Source organism: Nicotiana tabacum, chromosome 22 (genome assembly GCF_000715075.1).
Source record: "Nicotiana tabacum cultivar K326 chromosome 22, ASM71507v2, whole genome shotgun sequence".
Lineage (NCBI taxonomy): Eukaryota > Viridiplantae > Streptophyta > Magnoliopsida > Solanales > Solanaceae > Nicotiana > Nicotiana tabacum.
Window position 1 is genome coordinate 25764258 of NC_134101.1, and position 20012 is coordinate 25784269.

General features: G+C 41.4%; 1 protein-coding gene across 1 annotated transcript; it reads right to left on the bottom strand.

Annotated features, from left to right (window-relative positions):
* Positions 1-826: 826 nt before the first annotated feature.
* Positions 827-1273, bottom strand: LOC142175756 (uncharacterized). Its single transcript, XM_075242744.1, has one exon. It carries the CDS (start codon positions 1271-1273, stop codon positions 827-829), a length of 447 nt encoding a protein of 148 aa, XP_075098845.1.
* Positions 1274-20012: the final 18739 nt, after the last annotated feature.

Consider the following 20012-nt stretch of genomic DNA (forward strand, 5'->3'; position numbering starts at 1 on the left):
AACAGTCTGTGACTTTAATAAACACGGATATTCATAAAAGAGGGCCATTTTATATTAACGACACTGATGAAGATGACGTATCATCTTCATATTGGTGTAAATATATGAAAGATGAAGTAAACATGAAAAAGAAATAATTTGAGGAAGTTTTATGCTTTGAACTTTCAAATTTCGTACATCCTTTTTCATTTATGCATATAACACTTTGTACAACATTTATGCATACAACAATTTCATAACTGCTTTCTTTGTAACAGATTTTTGAAATTAAAATCGGGTCTATTATCCCATGATTAATTTTTGGCCTAAAACTCGTAACTCATGTCCCTTTTGCAAGCTTATGCCTTTCCAAGTTTTCTTCAAAGTTTCAGGCTTCTATATGTGTAGTCCCCCCAATGTTGGAGCTTTGAAGTATGAAATCTCGAACACTGGATTACTCCTTGCTTGTGGTCCATTTCCTGAAAAGGAAAATACAAACGGGACTCAGAGACATATGTTTAGATGATGACTGCATAACCCCTTTCTCCATCAGATAGGTTGTAACCTAGACCGGGAATTTATTTAGTATTCCGCATGACTTTCGGGTCTAATATCATCATTTGGCACGGGCTAGCTTTTTGCCTATCATCTAAAATTATTAGTATAATTCAAAAGAACAAAATAAATTTGTAATTAAGTGATACCTGTCCGTGGGTACTTTCTTCATCTAAAAGTAATCCTTCTTTAGATGAACAAAATTGCAAGTTGATGGTAGTATCTTGCCATCCATGGTTTCCAACTCATATGTTCCCTTTCCAGTGATGTCTCGAATCCAATAGGGGCCTTCCTAATTCTGACTCAATTTTCCTGCATTAGCTGCTTTTGTTGATTGAAACACCTTTTTGAGAATGAAGTCCCCAATCTTGAAGTATCTCAGATTAGCTTTCCTGTTGTAGTATCGCTCAATCATTTGTTTTTGAGCTATCATTCTTATTAGTGCCGCTTCTCTCCTTTCTTCTAGTAAATCCAAATTCATTCGCATCTCTTCCTCATTTGATTCCTCGGTTGCTTGTGTATACCTTGTACTTGGTTCACCTATCTCAACTGGAATTAAGGCTTCAGCACCATAGACAAGTAAAAATGGAGTCTCTCCTATGCTTATTTTTGTTGTCGTTCGATAAGCCCATAAAACTCCTAGTAGCACTTCGGGCCATTTGCCTTTTGACTCTTCTAATCTCTTCTTTAAATTATTAATAATAACTTTGTTTGTTGACTCAGCTTGCCCATTGGCCATAGGGTGGTAAGGTGAGGACGTTATCTGTTTAGTCTGCGAACTCTGAAAAAATTCTGTGATTTTCATGCCTATGAATTGTGGGCCATTATCACACACGATTTCTTTCGGAACTCCGAACCGGCAGATACTGTTTCGCCAAATAAAGTACATGACTTCTTTTTCTCGCACCTGTTTAAAAGCTCCTACCTCTACCCATTTTGAAAAATAATCTGTCAATACTAATAAAAACTGTACCTTTCCTTTATCTTGAGGTAAAGGACCTATGATAGCCATCCCCCACTTCATGAAAGGTCATGACAAAATAATTGGATATAACAACTCCGTTGGGCGATGCATATTGTTGCCATATCGTTGGCATTTATCACATTTGGACACAAAACGTTCTGTATCTTCTTCCATTATTGGCCAATAGTATCCTGCTCTTATTAGAGTTTTCACCAATGATCTTCCTCCAGCATGATTTCCACAATGTCCCCCATGTACTTCTCTCATCACATATTCCGTTTGAAAATGTCCGAGACATATTGCTAAAGGTCCTCCAAACATCTTTCGGTATAGATTTCCACGACTCAGATAGTACCGGGCATTTTTCCTGTCTTCAGGTAAAATTCCGTACTGCAAAAAGTTAACAAATTCTTTTCTCCAATCTCAAGTCAAATTGTTAAAATTTACCTCATTTTTATCTTGGTCAAGTGCCAAATGAAACAAATGTATTACTATAGCATTTTCTTCATTTATTATTTTCGCAACAGACGCGAGGTTAGCTAATGCATCTGCTTCTGCATTTTCCTCCCTGGTATTTGCACGATTTTCCATGACTGAAATTGTCTGATCAATTCCCGTGCCTTTTCCAAGTATTGTTGCATTCGTGCCTCTCTTGCTATGTAAGTCCCCTGCATCTGGTTAACTACTAGTTGTGAATCACTTTTGATTATAATTTTCTCTATACTAAGTTCTCGTGCTAGTTCCAAACCTGCAATCACAACCTCATACTCAGCTTTATTGTTAGTAATGTGATAGCATTTTATTGCGTGTCTTATGATTTCCCCCGAAGGTGGGATTAAAACAATACCTAAACCCGCTCCTTTAACATTCAAGGAGACATCGGTAAATAAGATCCAAGTCCCCGGATTAGATCCGTAAATACCTATAGTTCTTTTTCTGCTTCAGGAACTATATTTATGCTGAAATCTGCCACAAAATCTGTTAAAACTTATGATTTTATTGCAGTTCTAGGATGGTATATGATATCATATTCACTGAGTTGTATCGCCCATTTAGCTAACCTACCAGATATTCTTGTTTATGCAATATATTCCTTAGAGGAAAAGCAGTTACTACAGAGATAGGATGATATTGAAAATAAGGTCTCAACTTTCTAGATGCCATAATTAATGCTAAAGCAAGTTTTTCCAAGTGAGGATATCGTGTTTCAGCATACAACAAAGATTTGCTAACATAATAAATTAGAGATTGTTTACCTCTATCTTCTCGAACCAATATCGCACTTACTGCCATTTCTGATACGGCAAGAATAAATGTAACGACTCGGCCGGTCATTTTGAGCTCTAGCGCATCGTTTGACGGTATGAGGCCTTGAGTAGTTTTACTTCAGGAATTATGACTTGCATGTATGGTCGAAATTGAATTTCGGGAAGTTCGGAGTTAGTTTGGGAAGAAAATTCTAATTTCGTAAGCTTTAAGTTGGAAGAATTGACTAAGGTTTGATTTTTGAGTAAACGACCTCGGAATCGGGATTGGAAGGTTCTAACAGGTTCATATGATGATTTTGGACTTGGACGTATGTCCGGATCGGGTTTCGGATGACCCGGGAGTATTTCGGCGCCTATTATGGAAGGCTGGCATTTTGGAAGAATTTCATAAATTTGGGTTGAAGTGCATTTCAATGTTATTGATGTCCGTTTGGGATTTTGAGTCTGAGAATAGCTCCGTATGGTGATTCTGGTATTGGGAGCGCATCCGGATGTGGATTTGGAGGTCTATAGGTCATTTCGGGGTCATTTGGCGAAAGTTAGAAATTTGAAGGTTTTTGAGAAGTTTGACCGGGAGTGGACTTTTTGATATCAGGGTAGGATTCCAATTCCGAAAGTGGGAGTAGGTCTGTAATGTCAATTATGACTTGTGTGCAAAATTTGAGGTCAATCAGACGTGATTTGGTAGGTTTCGGCATCGATTGTAGAAGTTGAAGTTTAAAAGTTCATTAAGTTTGAATTGGAGGGTGATTCATGTTTTTAGCATTGTACGATGGGATTTAAAGGCTCAACTAAGTTCGTATGATGTTTTAAGACATGTTGGTATCATTGGTTGAGGTCCCAAGGGCCTCAAGTGGATTCCGGATAGTAAACGGATCGAGTTTGGGTTTGGAAGAATGCTGGAGTTGTTGTCATCTGGTGTATCCGCACCTGCAAGGTTTTGGCCGCAGGTACGGAGAAGCAAAAGCGGCCAGGGGTCATAGAAGAGGTAGTTGGGCTGAAGGTGAAGGCCACAGAAGCGGCATGTCTGTGCGCAGAAGTGGGAGCACAGGTGCGCTACCTTGGGCGCAGAAGGGAGGGATGATGGTTTGAGCTGGAGCCACATCTGCGATGGAACTTCCACAGATGCGGAGCCGCAGGAGCGGCTAGAAGGCCGCAGAAGCAGAAGGTCATCTGGGCAAAAGGTTTTTATAAAAACGGGATTTGGCCCATTTTTCTCCCATGTTTTTCACTTAGTTGGGCGATTTTTGAAGAGCTTCAAGGGGATATTTTCATCATCTATGTCAAGGTAAGTGATTCCCACCTATTGAAAGTTAAATACTTGGTTTATATTTGGATTTAAGCATGGAAATTTGTAGAAATTTGGAGTTTTGGTAGAAAATCTAGAAATTGGTATTTTTGATTTTGACCACTAATTTGGGCATGGAATTGAGAATAAATCATATATTTGAGTTCGTAATGCTATGAGTAATGTTTATCTTCAAACAGTTTTGAAATTCGGGCACGTGAGCCCGAGGGTTGCTTTATCGGCTTTTCAAGCGGAGTTGGGAATTCATCAAAATTGATTTGTTATGAGTATTAGAGTATATTTTTATTGGTATGCACATTGTTAGACTAGTTTTGGCATCGGTTTGAGGTGTTAGAGGGCTTTGGAGCCGGTTATGGAATTTCGGAGCGAGGTAAGTCTCATGTCTAACTCTGGGAGGGGGAAACTACCCCTAGGTGTTGTATGTTGATGTGTGCTACTTGTCGTGGGGGCTACGTACGCGCGAGGTGACAACAGCCCGTACGTAGCTACATTCATGTTATTGTCCAAGAAGGCTTAGCTATATCTATACTATTTGAGTAGTCTCTCGCCTATTAAATTCCTCTATTTTACATTACTACTTGAGACTAGACTTGCTATTGTAGAGACTTCATGAGTTCATGAGTTCATGATTAGTCACCTAATAATTTTACTCCTCTTACGACACGTTTCCGTGATATATATGTTTCATTGAAAGGTTTTTGGTAAAGAAATTACAACTCACACGTTTATTCATGAGGGGGGTCATGGACTCGTCAAAGCTCCTTATTCTAATGGGATCAAGCCAATCGCCTCGGCAGGATTATGTACTTCTTACTCTAATGGGATCAAGTCATTCGCCTCAGCAGGATTATGTACTTCTTATTCTAATGGGATCGGGTCGTTCGCCTCGGCAAGATTATGTACCTCTTATTCTAATGGGATTGGGCCATTCGCCTCGGCAGGATTTATGTACCACACTCTCATGGGAGCGGGTTGTTCGCCTCGGCAGTTTAATAGATACATCTATGGTTCATGTTGTTCGATCCTCGGCAGTGCACAATTTATTATTTATGTTCGATCGGGTCGTTCACCTCGGCATTTCTATAAAAATATCCTCATAGAATCGTGTGTAATATTTGGCAAGAAACCAGAGTAGCTGTGAGTCTTTCCCTGATTCGAATTATAATAACTATATATATATATATATATATATATATATATATATATATATATATATATATATATATATATATGTGTGTGTGTGTGTGTGTGTGTGTGTGTGTGTGTGTGTGTGTGTGTGTGTGTGTGTGTGTGTGTGTGTGTGTGTGTGTTGCTAATTAGGAGCTTAAGTTTATTGTAAGGAGGATAATTGTACCATAGAAGGACTTCTCATTTTACGGCTTAGAGGTTCAACATTTAGTTCCGGCGGAGGAGAGGCAATCGGACTACGAACGTTCAGGTTTGGGTTGATGGAGTAACGAGAATTGGTATTTCGAGCGCGATGGAATTTTCATCTGTGATATGGTGTCGTTGTCCTTGATTGGATGCATTATGTTCGCCGGTGTTATGGTCTTCTTCAATTCGCCTTCGGGGCGGGGTATTGTGAAGTGGTGCCAGAGAAGCGAATGTCGGAAATAATGGGGTGTAGTGATTTCGGAATCAAATTGGTGTTTCTAGTGTGATGGCTCGAGAAAGATGATCTTTGAAAAGGTTTAAAGTTAGTAGAGATCGATTAGTTCAAGTGCTACAGAGATAGATTTTGATTTAAGGCAATAACAGGCCAGCGAAGGATGAGGAGGACATGTGCGAGGTGTCTCGCGGTAGTTAAATTTCTAGGAGGCCAAGTGTGAGAAGCAGAAGTCGAGTAGTTGCTTAAAGGAGAGGGTTTGACCAAAGTGGTAGAGTGGCAGAGTAACATATGGGTTCCCTGGTAGGATGTCCACGTGCCTTGAGGAAAGTTTGGAGCCATTTGAAAATTCATGGTGGGCAGAGACTAGGTCCACGGATTTTATTTGGATGCAACATGACTTCGAGTTGGGATGCATTGTTGGACTTGTAGCTGACGTCAATGGGGAAGAAGGGATCTCGGTGGGTCCTAGGGTTATGTAATTGTAGCTTCAAGCTAAGTGAGAGATCGTCACCGACTATGATTAGTTTGCGTGGTTGTCTACTTGTGCAGTTTCTGGTCATCAGTGTATTGGTGGGTTATTACGACTAAGGAAATAAAACATCAGTGGTAATTTGAGCCAAAGGATTTGAGGAATGTGTGTTATATTTGGCCTTATCGGTTCATGTTCAGGTTTTGGGAAGACTCAAAGTCTATGCTTCATGTGGATATGATGTACAAGGGAAGGAATTTAGTCGGTTGCTTCTTTGAGAGGGTGTTCATGTGCTAGCAGGGCCTTGGAGTTTGATTGTATTCGGGAACAAGTCAGAGTGGGTAACTCACAATAACTGTCCTAGTGGATTCAAAAGTTAAAGTGGGGTGCCTTAGGATTTCGAGTCCGTACTATGGTTAAGTATCGAGCTTTAGCAGCGGATTATGAAAGTAGCTTGAAGTGTTCTATGCTATCTTCGGTCTACGGTGTAGCATTGGAGGAATGAGGGAAAGTAACTTCGGATTCATAGAGGGATTATCAGAATGGGTGTACCAGTTGAAGATGCAAATATGCACACAAGGAGGGTATGAGATGGTTCGTGGGTTTTGGAGACAACGTGGTCTCATGAAATAAGGTCACTCAGGATGAGTGCAGATTTGGGTCCATAGTGTTTTGGATGGAGATATTATTATTTCTAGGGTAAGTCCAGAGTAAATTAGAAGAAGTCGGATCGGTTAGCAATGGTTGAATTGGCATGATGGTGGCAATGATCAGTTCCTTCAGCGTGTTAAGTTATACATGTGATTTGTGGCGGTACGTGCGAGGCTTGACGGCCGCCATAATTGATTTTATTTGGATGCATTAGAGTATTACGGCCTGTTTTGTGTAGATGGATCTCGGAAGAGTTATGGTGGTTTAGACCACTACTTGAGGATTGTATTTTCTGCGGTTATGGGAATTATGTTGTGTGTTGCAATGGTTCTCCTAAACTGAGTTAAGTAAAAGGTTGCTATGTGATGGAGTGTTTAGTCTATTAGTGGATCAGGAGTCATGATAGAATTCTTGTACTCTCACGTATTGGTAAGTTAGGTGTAGTGAGCGGCATGGGAATTGGAAGTTGAGGATCAAGGTTACAGTTTGATGTCGACAAGAATGTCACGAGCTCGGATGAGCAGGAAAGAATTCAGATGTTTAGAGTAATCTGGTACTGTCTTCAGTGTCACCTAATATCAGTGTCATGTGTAAGAAGCTTTGTGTACTGAATTGAGGATCCTTGATTCGCTATACGACATTAGTATGACCGGTGGTATGGATGTGCAAACTTGTTACCTGGTGCGGAAGGTCGTAAGAGCATATCCCACGGGAGGATTATATAAGTGTGACATGTAGTCACTTGCTTGATTCAAGATTGGAATCAGGTATGGAGATTGTGGTACTATCGCTAATATGAAAATTTGTGCCTGAAGGGCACTCTGTTCAATTGGTTGTGAACTGTGGAAGTTTGTTTCGGATTTAATGGCTATTCTTAGGGGTGGGTCTTTGAAAGGTTATTAGCTCAGTACAGTACGATTAGAATCGGCTTGAGGTCCGTGAATGGATATAAATGTGAGTGTGTACTTATATCGGGCCGGATATGTTCATTTCAACATAGCATTGCTTGCGGAGGAGTCTTCGGGCTTTGGATGTTATTTCTGTCGTCAACTATTCCATCTAATATCTTATTCTGCCATGTGGGTTGTGATACGACTTGATTATTTGTACAATGTGTTGGGGTCCCGTGTAGCGGTGGTGTTATGTGAGCCGGATGGATCTCGAGATGCAGATCATATATCGCATCTTAGTTATGCTTGCATTTTATAGCGTGTGACGCTATCCGTCTCCCCAGGATTTGTATTATGCACTTGGCGTGCTTATGGTTGATATTCTAGTATTTTGTGAGTATAAACGTTACGGCTCGATGTGTGTTTTCTTTAGATTATTATGTGTGGATCGGGTGGCACGCCGCCACGGGTATATGGTTGGATCGAGTGGCACGCCACCATGAGTATCATGGTTGGATCGGGTTGTGCGTTGCAACGGTATCATGTGTGGATCGGGTTGCACGCCGCAATAGTGTGATGTTGAGTACAGTTCCCCAATATCTATTCTTGTGTGTTTTGTTTCTCATTTTCTGAGGAAGGTTCATAACATCTTTTCGGTTGTTTAAATTAGTTATGTGGGTTGAGTAATTTATTCCAGAGTTCGTTTTTCCTTATGTATCACATTCGAGTTTGTAACTTGTTGGCACATGGTGGCATCGACTGAGACTTTTGGTAATGCTTGAGGTGGCTTATTACTGGAGCAGCTTGCACTGGGTGAGACGAGATTTTTGGACCTGGGATCAGTGCGATCAGATTTATATGAGGCACATTAAAGAGTAAATATCGATATTCAGTCCAGAATGAGGTAATGGTTCTTGTTGGGAGGAGAGACTCCATGAGTTGTGATTCAGCAGGTGGTTATGAGTTTCTATTCATCTCTTCTGCCGTGGCAGTATTGCGAGAGCTGAAACGGGACTTATATGCTTCATGAGGTATGTTGTGGGCATCAGATTCATAGGATTTCGGCTATTGTTGTCAGGGGATGTCATTATGGTCATGTGAATAATGCGGTGCATGGTGTGAATTCGGTAAGAGTATACAATCAGGTATTGGTACATCGTGTAGTGATGGATACGGTATTCGTATGTTGGGAACAGACCTGGTAGAGGATTTCAGATGTTGGAATTTTGCTCTAAGGCTAACTTGACTGAATAAAAGGAGAATCTTCATATTGGCTCGAGCTAATATGCTCAACTGGGTTGTGGTAGCACGGGTAGGTGCACGAGGTGTTAACCAATGATATCGGACAACTTCATAGCAGTTCTTAGCACGTTCGAGGACGAACATATGTTTGAGTAGGAGAGAATGTAACGACCCGACCGATCGTTTTGAGCTCTAGTGCGCCAATTGGCGGTTAGAGGCCTTGAGTAGTTTCACTTCAGGTATTATGACTTGCACATATGGTCGGAATTGAATTTTGGGAAGTTCGGAGTTAGTTTGGGAAGAAAATTCTAATTTCGGAAGCTTTAAATTGGAAGAATAGACTAAGGTTTGATTTTTGAATAAACGACCTCGGAATCGGGATTGGAAGGTTCCAACGGGTTCGTATGATTATTTTGGACTTGAGCGTATGTCCGGATTGAGTTTCAGATGACCCGGGAGCATTTCGGCGCCTATTGTGGGAGGTTGGCATTTTGGAAGAATTTCATAAATTTGGGTTGAAGTGCATTTCAATGTCATTGATGTCCGTTTGGGATTCCGGGTCTGAGAATAGCTCCGTATGGTGATTCTCGTATTGGCAGCGCATCCGGATGTGGATTTGGAGGTCCGTACGTCATTTCAGGGTCATTTGGCGAAAGTTAGAAATTGAAGGTTTTTGAGAAGTTCAACCGGGAGTGGACTTTTTGATATCGGGGTCGAATTCTGATTCCGGAAGTGGGAGTAGGTCCGTAATGTCAATTATGACTTGTGTGCAAAATTTGAGGTCATTCGGACGTGATTTGATAGGTTTCGGCATCGATTGTAGAAGTTGAAGTTTCAAAGTTTATTAAGTTTGAATTGGAGGGTGATTCTTGTTTTTAGCGTTGTACGATGTGATTTAAAGGCTCGACTAAGTTCGCATGATGTTTTAGGACGTGTTGGTATCATTGGTTGAAGTCCCGAGGGCCTCGGGTGGATTCCGGATAGTAAACGGATCGAGTTTGGGTTTGGAAGAATGTTGGAACTGTTGTCATCTGGTGTAACCGCACTTGCAAGGTTTTGGCCGCAGGTGCGGAGCCGCAAAAGCGGCCAGGGGTCGCAGAAGCGGTAGCTGGGCTGAGGGGGAAGGTTGTAGAAGCAGCATGTCTGTGCGCAGAAGCGCTTGTTGCCCGCAGAAGCGGGAGCGCAGGTGTGCTACCTTGGGCACAGAAGCGAGGGATGATAGTTTGAGCTGGAGCCGCATTTGCGATGGAACTTCCGCAGATGCGGAGCCGCGGGAGTGGCTAGAAGGCCACAGAAGCGGAAGGTCGTCTGGGCAAAAGGTTTTTATAAAAACGGGATTTAGCCCATTTTTCTCCCATTTTTTCACTTGGTTGGGCGATTTTTGGAGAGCTTCAAGGGGAGATTTTCATCATCTATGTCAAGGTAAGTGATTCCCACCTATTGAAACTTAAATACTTGGTTTATATTTGGATTTAAGCATGGAAATTTGTAGAAATTTGGGGTTTTGGTAAAAAACCTAGAAATTGGTATTTTTGTATTTTGACCACGAATTTGGGAATGGAATAGAGAATAAATCATATATTTGAATTTGTAATGTTAGGCGTAATGTTTAACTTCGAATATTTTCGAAATCCGGGCACGTAGGCCTTAGGGTTGCTTTATTGGCTTTTCGAGCGGAGTTGGAAATTTGTCCAGATTGGTTTGTTATGAGTATTAGAGTATATTTTTATTGGTATGCACATTGTTTTACTAGGTTTGGAGCGACGGACATCGGTTTGAGGTGTTAGAGGTCTTTGTAGCCGGTTATGGAATATCTGAGCGAGGTAAGTCTCTTGTCTAACTCTGGGAGGGGGAAACTACCCCTAAGTATTGTATATTGATGTGTGCTACTTGTTGTGGGAGCTACGTACGCGCGAGGTGAAGAGATCTTGTATGTAGCTACATTCATGCTATTGTCCGGGTAGGCTTAGGTTCACATCATGCTATAGCTGTACTATTTGAACAGTCTCTCGCCTATTAAATTCCTCTGTTTTACATTACTACTTGACACTAGACTTGCTATTGTAGAGACTTCATGAGTTCATATTAGTCACCGAATAATTTAACTCCTCTTACGACACATTTTCGTGATATATATGTTTCATTGAAAGGTTTTTGTTAAAGAAATTACATCTCACACGTTTATTCGTGAGTGGGGTCACGGACCCGTCAAAGCTCTTTATTCTAATGGGATCGGGCCGATCGCTTCGGCAGGATTATGTACTTCTTATTCTAATGGGATCGGGTCGTTCGCCTCGGCAGGATTATGTACTTCTTATTCTAATGGGATCGGGTTGTTCGCCTCGACAAGATTATGTACCTCTTATTCTAATGGGATCAGGCCATTACAACTCACACATTTATTCGTGAGTGGGGTCACGGACCCGTCAAAGCTCCTTATTCTAATGGGATCGGGCCGATCGCCTCGGCAGGATTATGTACTTCTTATTCTAATGGGATCGGGTCGTTCGCCTTGGCAGAATTTCTGTACCACACTCTCATGGGAGCGGGTTGTTCGCCTCGGCAGGATTTATGTACCACACTCTCATGGGAGCGGGCCGTTCGCCTCGGTAGTTTAATAGATTCATCTATGGTTCATGTCATTCGACCCTCGGCAGTGCACAATTTATTATTTATGTTGGATCGGGCCGTACGCCTCGACATTTCTATAAAAATATCCTCATTGAATCGTATATAATAATTTGCAAGAAGCGAGAGTAGCTATGAGTCTTTCCCTGATTCGAATTATAATAACCTATTTGGTGAGGTCCATTATAAATTATAATAACCTATTTGGTAAGGTCCATTATATATGCTCCGGTTGAGGAGAAATTGCTAATTAAGAGCTTGAGTTTATTGTAAGGAGGATAATTGTACCACAGATTTACAGTTGATTATTTCATTTATTTACTTTGTCTCATATTTGTTCACCTCCTTACTGTACCCGATATTATTGGACCACTAGTGAGTGTCGATGTCGACCCCTCGTCACTACTCCTCCGGGGTTAGGCTAGATACTTACTAGCTACACGTTGATTTATGTACTCATACTACACTTGCTGCACATTTGTGTGCAGGTATTTTTATGTCCGATGGTCCTTCGGGCACGAAGGCACGGATGATGTCGGGACTTTTCGCGTGCTGCATTTCAGGCTACGATCTGCAGCCAGCAGAGTCTCCTCCAGGGTTATTTGTATTTTTCCTGTCTAATTTGTATTCCGGACAGATGTTGTATTTTATTTTATCCTAGTTGATGCTCATACACTTGTGACACCGGGTTTTGGGGGTACTTGTGAGTTGTTCATTATTGTAATTGGGAAAATATTATCATTTACTCTGTAAATTTTATTTTTGATTATTTAATTGAAAGAAAAATTTGATTTCAAAATACTAAAATGAATAATCAAGTTAATCAACCATTGTTGGCTTGCCTGGAAGCGGTGTTAGGCGCCATCACAACCATTAATGGATTTTGGGTCGTGACAACATGGTATTAGAGCACTAGGTTCACTTAGGTCTCACGAATCATGAGCAAGCCTAGTAGGGTCTTGCGGAAGCGTCTGTACTTATCTTCGAAAGGCTACAGGGCTGTTAGGAGCACTTCCCTTCTTGATTCCTCATCGTGCGATTTGATTCCTTTGAGGCTTATGCCTTTATTTCCTTCCTATTCAATCTCATGCGACGTGAATTGCTTGTTATAAATTTGGAATCGAGAAATTTTAATGGTGTTGCAGATTTGGTGTAGGATGTTTCTCCTTGCGTATTTGATTGGGCTATTGTCGTCGCCTTGCAGAAGGCCGTTCTGTCATTTCAGCTCAGTATCAATATTGCCTATGGTTTGAGATTTGGCACTGATTGTTATGATGATTCGTACGTTGCTATCCCATAGTGTTGGTGTAATGGTAGTGTGCCTATCTATGGATCGCGGCAGTAATTGACTTGATAGAAGGACTTCTCATTTTACGGCTTAGAGGTTCAGCATTTAGTTTCGGAAGAGGAGAGGCAATCGGACTACGAACGTTCAGGTTTGGGTTGATGGAGTAACGAGACTTGGTATTCCAAGTGCGGTAGACATCTATGATGTGGTGTCATCATCCTTGATTGGATGCGTTACGTTCGCAGGTGTTGTGGTCTTCTTCAATTCACCTTCGGGGCGGGGTATTGTGAAGTGGTGCCGGAGAAGCGATCGTTGGAAATAATGGGGCGTAGCGAATTCGGAATCGAATCGGTGTTTCTAGTGTGATGGCTCGAGAAAGATGATCTTCAGAAAGGTTTAAAGTTGGTAGCGATCGATTGGTTCAAGTGCTACAGAGATAGATTTTGATTTAAGGCAATAACTGGGCAGCGAAGAATGAGGAAAGACATGTGGGAGGTGTCTCGCGGTGGTTAAATTTTTAGGAGGCCAAGTGTGAGAAGCAGAAGTCGAGTAGTTTCTTAAAGGAGACGGTTTAACCAAAGTGGGAGAGTGGCAGAATAACATAAGGGTTCCGTGGTAGGATGGTCGCGTGCCTTGAGTAAAGTTTGGAGCCATTTGGAAATTCATGGTAGGCAGAGACTAGGTCCATAGATTTTATTTGGATGCAACATGACTTCGAGCTTGGGATGTATTGTTTGACTTTTAGCTGACGTCAATGGGAAAGAAGGAATCTCAGTAGGTCCTAGGGTTATGTAATTGTAGCTTCAAGCTAAGTGGGAGAGCCCTACCGTCTATGATTGGATTGCGTGGTTATCTACTTGTGTGGTTTCTGGTCATGGTGTATTGATGGGTTATTATGACTAAGGAAAGAAAACATCAGTGGTAATTTGAGCAAAAGGATTTGAGGAATGTGTGATATATTTGGCCTTATCGGTTCATGTTCAAGTTTTGGGAAGACTCAGAGTCTATGCTACGTGTGGATGTGATGTACAAGGGAAGGAATTCAGCTGATTGCTTCTTTGAGAGGGTGTTCATGTGCTAGCAAGGCCTTGGAGTTTGATTGTATTCAGGAACAAGTCAGAGTGGGTGACTCTCAATAACGGTCCTAGTAGATTCAAAAGTTAAAGTGCGGTGCCTAAGGATTTCGAGTCCATAGTACGATTAAGTATCTAGCTTTAGCAGCGAATTATGAAAGTAGCTTGGAGTGTTCTACGTTATCTTCGGTCTGCGGTGTGGTATTGGAGGAATGGGAGAAAATAACTTCGAATTCATAGAGGGATTTTCAGAATGGGTGTACCAGCTGAAGATGCGAATATGCGCATAAAAAGGGTATGAGATCGTTCGTGGGTTTTGGAGACAACGTGGTCTCGTGAAATAAGGTCACTCAGGATGAGTGCGGATTTGGGTTCATGATGTTTTGAATGGAGGTATTAGTATTCCTAAGGCAAGTCAAGAGTAAATTAGAAGAAGTCGGAACGGTATGATCAGTTCCTTCAGCATATTAAGTTATACATGTGATTTGTGGCGGTACGTGCGAGGCTTGATGGCCAATGTCATTGATTTTATTTGGAGGCATTCGAGTATTATGGCTTGTTATGCATAGATGGATCCCGGAAGAGTTATGGTGGTTTAGACCACTACTTGAGGATTGTATTTTCTACGGTTATAGGAATCCAATTGCGTGTTGCAATGGTGCTCCTGAAATGAGTTAAGTAAAAGGTTGCTATGTGATGGAGTGTTTAGTCTATTAGTGGATCAGGAGTCATGATGGAATTCTTGTACTCTCACGTATTGGTATGTTAGGTGCAATGAGCGGCATGGGAATTGGAAGTTGAGGATCAAGGTTATAGTTTGATGTCGACAAGAATGTCACGAGCTCGGATGAGCAGGAAAGAATTCAGATGTTTAGAGTAAGCTAGTACTATGTTCAGCATCACCTGAGATCAGGGTCATGTGTAAGAGGCTTTGTGTACTGAATTGCGGATCCTTGATTTGCTTTACGACATTAGTATGACCGGTGGTATGGATGTGCAGACTTGTTACCTGGTATGGAAAGCCGTAGGAGCATATCCCACGGGAGGATTATATAAGTGTGACATGATGTCACTTGATTGATTAAAGATTGGAACCGGGTATGGAGATTGTGGTACTATTGCTAGTGTGAGAATTTGTGCCTGAAGGGCGCTCTGTTCAATTGGTTGTGAATTGTGGAAGTTTGTTCCGAATTTGACGGCTATTCTTGGGGGTGGGTCCTTGAAAGGTTATTAGCTCAGTACAGTACGATCAGAATTGGCTTGAGGTCCGTGAATGGATCTAAATGTGAGTGTGTACTCTATATCGGGCCAGATGTGTTCATTTAAGCATAGCGTTGCTTGCGAAGGACTCTTCAGGCTTTTGATATTATTTCTACGTTGCCATGGGTATATGGTTGGATTGGGTGGCACGCCGCCACGGGTATGTTGTTTGGATCGGGGGCAGGCCGCCACGAGTATCATGGTTGGATTGGGTTGTGCGTCGTAACGGTATCATGTGTGGATTGGGTTGCACGCCGCAACAGTGTAATGTTGAGTACAGTTCCCCAATATCTATTCTTGTGTGTTTTGTTTCGCATTTTCTGAGGAAGGTTCATAACATCTTTTTGGTTGTTTAAATTAGTTACGTGGGTTGAGTAGCTCATTCTAGAGTTCATTTTTCCTTATGTATCACATTCGAGTTTGTAACTTGTTGGAACATGGTGGCATCATATGATACTTTTGGCAGTGTCTGAGGTGGCTTATTGCCGGAGCAACTTGTACTGGGTGAGACGAGATTTTTGGACCTAGGATCAGTGCGATCAGATTTATATGAGGCACATTAAAGAGTAAATATCGATATTCAGTCCAGAATGAGGTAATGGTTCTTGTCGGGAGAAGAGACTCCGTGAGTTGTGATTCGGCAGGTGGTTATGAGTTTCTACACATCTTTTCTGTCGTGGCAGTATTGTGAGAGCTGAAACATGACTTATATGTTTCATGAGATGTGTTGTGGGCATCAGATTCATGGGATTTCGGCTATTGTTGTTAGGGGATGTCCTTATGGTCATGTGAATAATGCGGTGCATGGTGTGAATTCGATAAGAGAATACAATCAGGTATTGGTACATCGTGTAGTGATGGATACAGTGTTCGTATGTTGGGAACAGACCTCGTAGAGGATTTCAGATATTGGAATTTGGCTCTAAGGCTAACTTGACTGAATAAAAGGGAGAATCTTCAGATTGGCTCAAGCTCATGTGCTCAACAGGGTTGTGGTAGCATGGTTAGGTGCACAAGGTGTTAAACAATGATTTCGGACAACTTCAGAGCAGTTCTTAGCACGTTCGAGGACTAACGTATGTTTAAGTGGGAGAGAATGTAATGACTCGACCGGTCATTTTGAGCTCTAGCGCATCAATTGGCGGTTTGAGGCCTTGAGTAGTTTCACTTCAGGTATTATGACTTGCACGTATGGTCGGAATTGAATTTTGGGAAGTTCGGAGTTAGTTTGGGAAGAAAATTCTAATTTCAGAAGCTTTAAGTTGGAAGAATTGACTAAGGTTTGATTTTTGAGTAAACGACCTCGGAATCGGGATTAGAAGGTTCCAACAGGTTCGTATGATGATTTTGGACTTGGGCGTATGTCCGGATCAGGTTTCGGATGACCCGGGAGCGTTTCGGCGCCTATTGTGGAAAGTTGGCATTTTGGAAGAATTTCATAATTTTGGATTGAAGTGAATTTCAATGTTATTGATGTCTGTTTGGGATTCTGAGTCTGGGAATTGCTCCTTATGGTGATTCTGGTATTGGGAGCGCATCCGGATGTGGATTCGGAGGTCCGTAATGTCATTTCAGGGTCATTTGCCGAAAGTTAGAAATTTGAAGGTTTTTGAGAAGTTTGACCAGGAGTGGACTTTTTGATATCGGGGTCGGATTCCGATTCCAAAAGTGGGAGTAGGTCCGTAATATCAATTATGACTTGTGTGCAAAATTTGAGGTCAATCGGACGTGATTTGATAGGTTTCGGCATCGATTGTAGAAGTTAAAGTTTCAAAGTTTATTTAGTTTGAATTGGAGGGTGATTTGTGTTTTTAGCATTATACGATATGATTTAAAGGCTCGACTAAGTTCGTATGATGTTTTAGGATGTGTTGGTATCATTGGTTGAGGTCCTGAGGGCCTCGGGTGGATTCCATATAGTAAACGGATCGAGTTTGGGTTTGGAAGAATGCTGGAGTTGCTATCATCTGGTGTAACCGCACCTGCGAGGTTTTTACCGCAGGTGCGCAGCCGCAAAAGAGGCTAGGGTTCGCAGAAGCAGTAGCTGGGCTAGGGGGAAGGCCGCATAAGCGGCATGTCTGTGCGCAGAAGCGCTTGTTGCCTGCAGAAGTGGGAGCGTAGGTGCGCTACCTTAGGCGCAGAAGCGAGGGATGATGGTTTGAGCTGGAGCCGCATCTGCGATGGAACTTCCGCAGATGCGGAGCCGTAGGAGCGGCTAGAAGCCCGCAGAAGCGAAAGGTCATTTGGGCAGAAGGTTTTTATAAAAACGGGATTTGACCCATTTTCTCCCATTTTTTCACTTGGTTGGGCGATTTTTGGAGAGCTTCAAGGGGCGATTTTCATCATCTATGTCAAGATAAGTGATTCCCACCTATTGCAAGTTAAATACTTGATTTATATTTGGATTTAAGCATGGAAATTTGTAGAAATTTGGGGGTTTGGTAGAAAACCTAGAAATTGGAATTATTGGATTTTGACTACGAATTTAGGCATGGAATTGAGAATAAATAATATATTTGAGTTCGTAATGTTACGGGTAATGTTTATCTTCGAAAATTTTCGGAATCCGAGCACGTGAGCCCGAGGGTTGCTCTATCGGCTTTTCGAGCAGAGTTGGGAATTTGTCTAAATTGATTTGTTATGAGTATTAGAGTATATTTTTATTGGTATGCACATTGTTAGACTAGTTTTGGAGCGATGGGCATCAGTTTGAGGTGTTAGAGGGCTTTCAAGCCGGTTATAGAATTTCGGAGCGAGGTAAGTCTCCTATCTAACTCTGGGAAGGGGAAACTACCCCTAGGTATTGTATGTTGATGTGTGCTACTTGTTGTGGGAGCTACGTTCATGCGAGGTGATGAGAGCCCGTGCGTAGCTACATTCATGTTATTGTCCGGGTAGGCTTAGATTCACATCATGCTATAGCTGTACTATTTGAGCAGTCTCTCGCCTATTAAATTCCTCTGTTTTACATTTCTACTTGAGACTGGGCTTGTTATTGTAGAGACTTCACGAGTTCATGATTAGTCACAGAATAATTTTACTCCTCTTACGACATATTTCCGTGATATATATGTTTCATTGAAAGGTTTTTGTTAAAGAAATTACAACTCACACGTTTATTCGTGAGTGGGGTCATGGACCCGTCAAAACTCCTTATTCTAATGGGATCAGGCCAATCTCCTCGGCAGGATTATGTACTTCTTATTCTAATGGGATCGGGTCGTTCGCCTCAGCAGGATTATGTACCTCTTATTCTAATTGGATCGGGCCATTCGCCTCGGCAGGATTTATGCACCACACTCTCATGGGAGCGGGTCGTTCACCTCGGCAGTATAATAGATGCATCTATGGTTCGTGTCGTTCGACCCTCGGCAGTGCACAGTTTATTATTTATGTTGGATCGGGTCGTACGCCTCAGACATTTCTATAAAAATATCCTCATGGAATCGTGCATAATATTTGGCAAGAAGCCAGAGTATCTGTGAGTCTTTCCCTGATTCGAATTATAATAACCTATTTGGTAAGGTCCATTATATATATATATATATATATATATATATATATATATATATATATATATATATATATATATATATATATATGTGTGTGTGTGTGTGTGTGTGTGTGTGTGTGTGTGTGTGTGTGTGTGTGTGTGTGCGCGCGCGCTCCGGTTGAGGATAAATTACTAATTAAGAGCTTGAGTTTATTATAAGGAGGATAATTGTACCACAGATTTACAGTTGATTATTTCATTTATTTACTTTGCCTCATATTTTTTCACCTCCTTACTGTACCTGATAATATTGGACCACTAGTGAGTGTCGATGTCGACCCCTCGTCACTACTCCTCCGGGGTTAGGCTAGATACTTATTGGGTACACGTTGATTTATGTACTCATTCTACACTTGCTGCACATTTTTGTGCAGGTATTTTTATGTTCGGTGGTCCTTTGAGCACGGAGGCACGGATGATGCGGGGACTTTCCAAGAGCTGCATTCCAGGTTACGATCCGTAGCCAGCAGAGTCTCCTCCAGTTTTATTTGTATTTTTCCTGTCTAATTTGTATTCCGGACAGATGTTGTATATTATTTTATTTCCTAGTTGATGCTCATGCACTTGTGACACCGGGTTTTGGGGGTACTTGTGAGTTATTCATTATTGTAATTGGAAAAATATTATCATTTACTCTGTAAATATTATTTTTGATTATTTAATTGAAGGAAAATTTTGATTTCAAAATACTAAAATGAATAATCGAGTTAATCAACTATTGTTGGCTTGCCTGGCAGCAGTGTTAGGTGTCATCACGACCATTAATGGATTTTTGGTCGTGACAATAAATGAGTAGCCTTTCTCCATCCTTCGGTTTATCCCGTAGGGGTGGATTTGACAAATATGATTTTAGATTTTTAAGAGCTTGTTGGCGTTCGTCAGTCCATTCAAATTGGTTTTGATATTTCAATACTAAAAAGAATTTAAAACTTTTCTCTGAAGATTTGGAAATAAATATTCCCAAAGCTGCTATCCTCCATGTTAACCTCTGCACCTCTTTTTTGCTCGTGAGTATGTCAGGTATCTCTTCAATGGCTTTAATCTGTACAGGATTCACTTCAATGCCCCTGTTAGAAACAAGAAAGCCTAAAAACTTACGTGAAGCCACGCCAAAAGCACATTTTTCTAGATTTAGCTTCATATTGTATTTGTGGAGTTCGAAAGTGCTTGAAAGGTGTTGAAAATGATCCCCTGCTTGTGTTGACTTGACTAACATATCGTCAATGTAGACTTCCATAGTCTTTTCCAGGTGTTCTTGAAACATTTTAGTCACC

Excerpts from the sequence above, each read along its gene's own strand:
- LOC142175756 (XM_075242744.1), bottom strand. The coding sequence starts at position 1,273 with ATGGCCAATGGGCAAGCTGAGTCAACAAACAAAGTTATTATTAATAAT.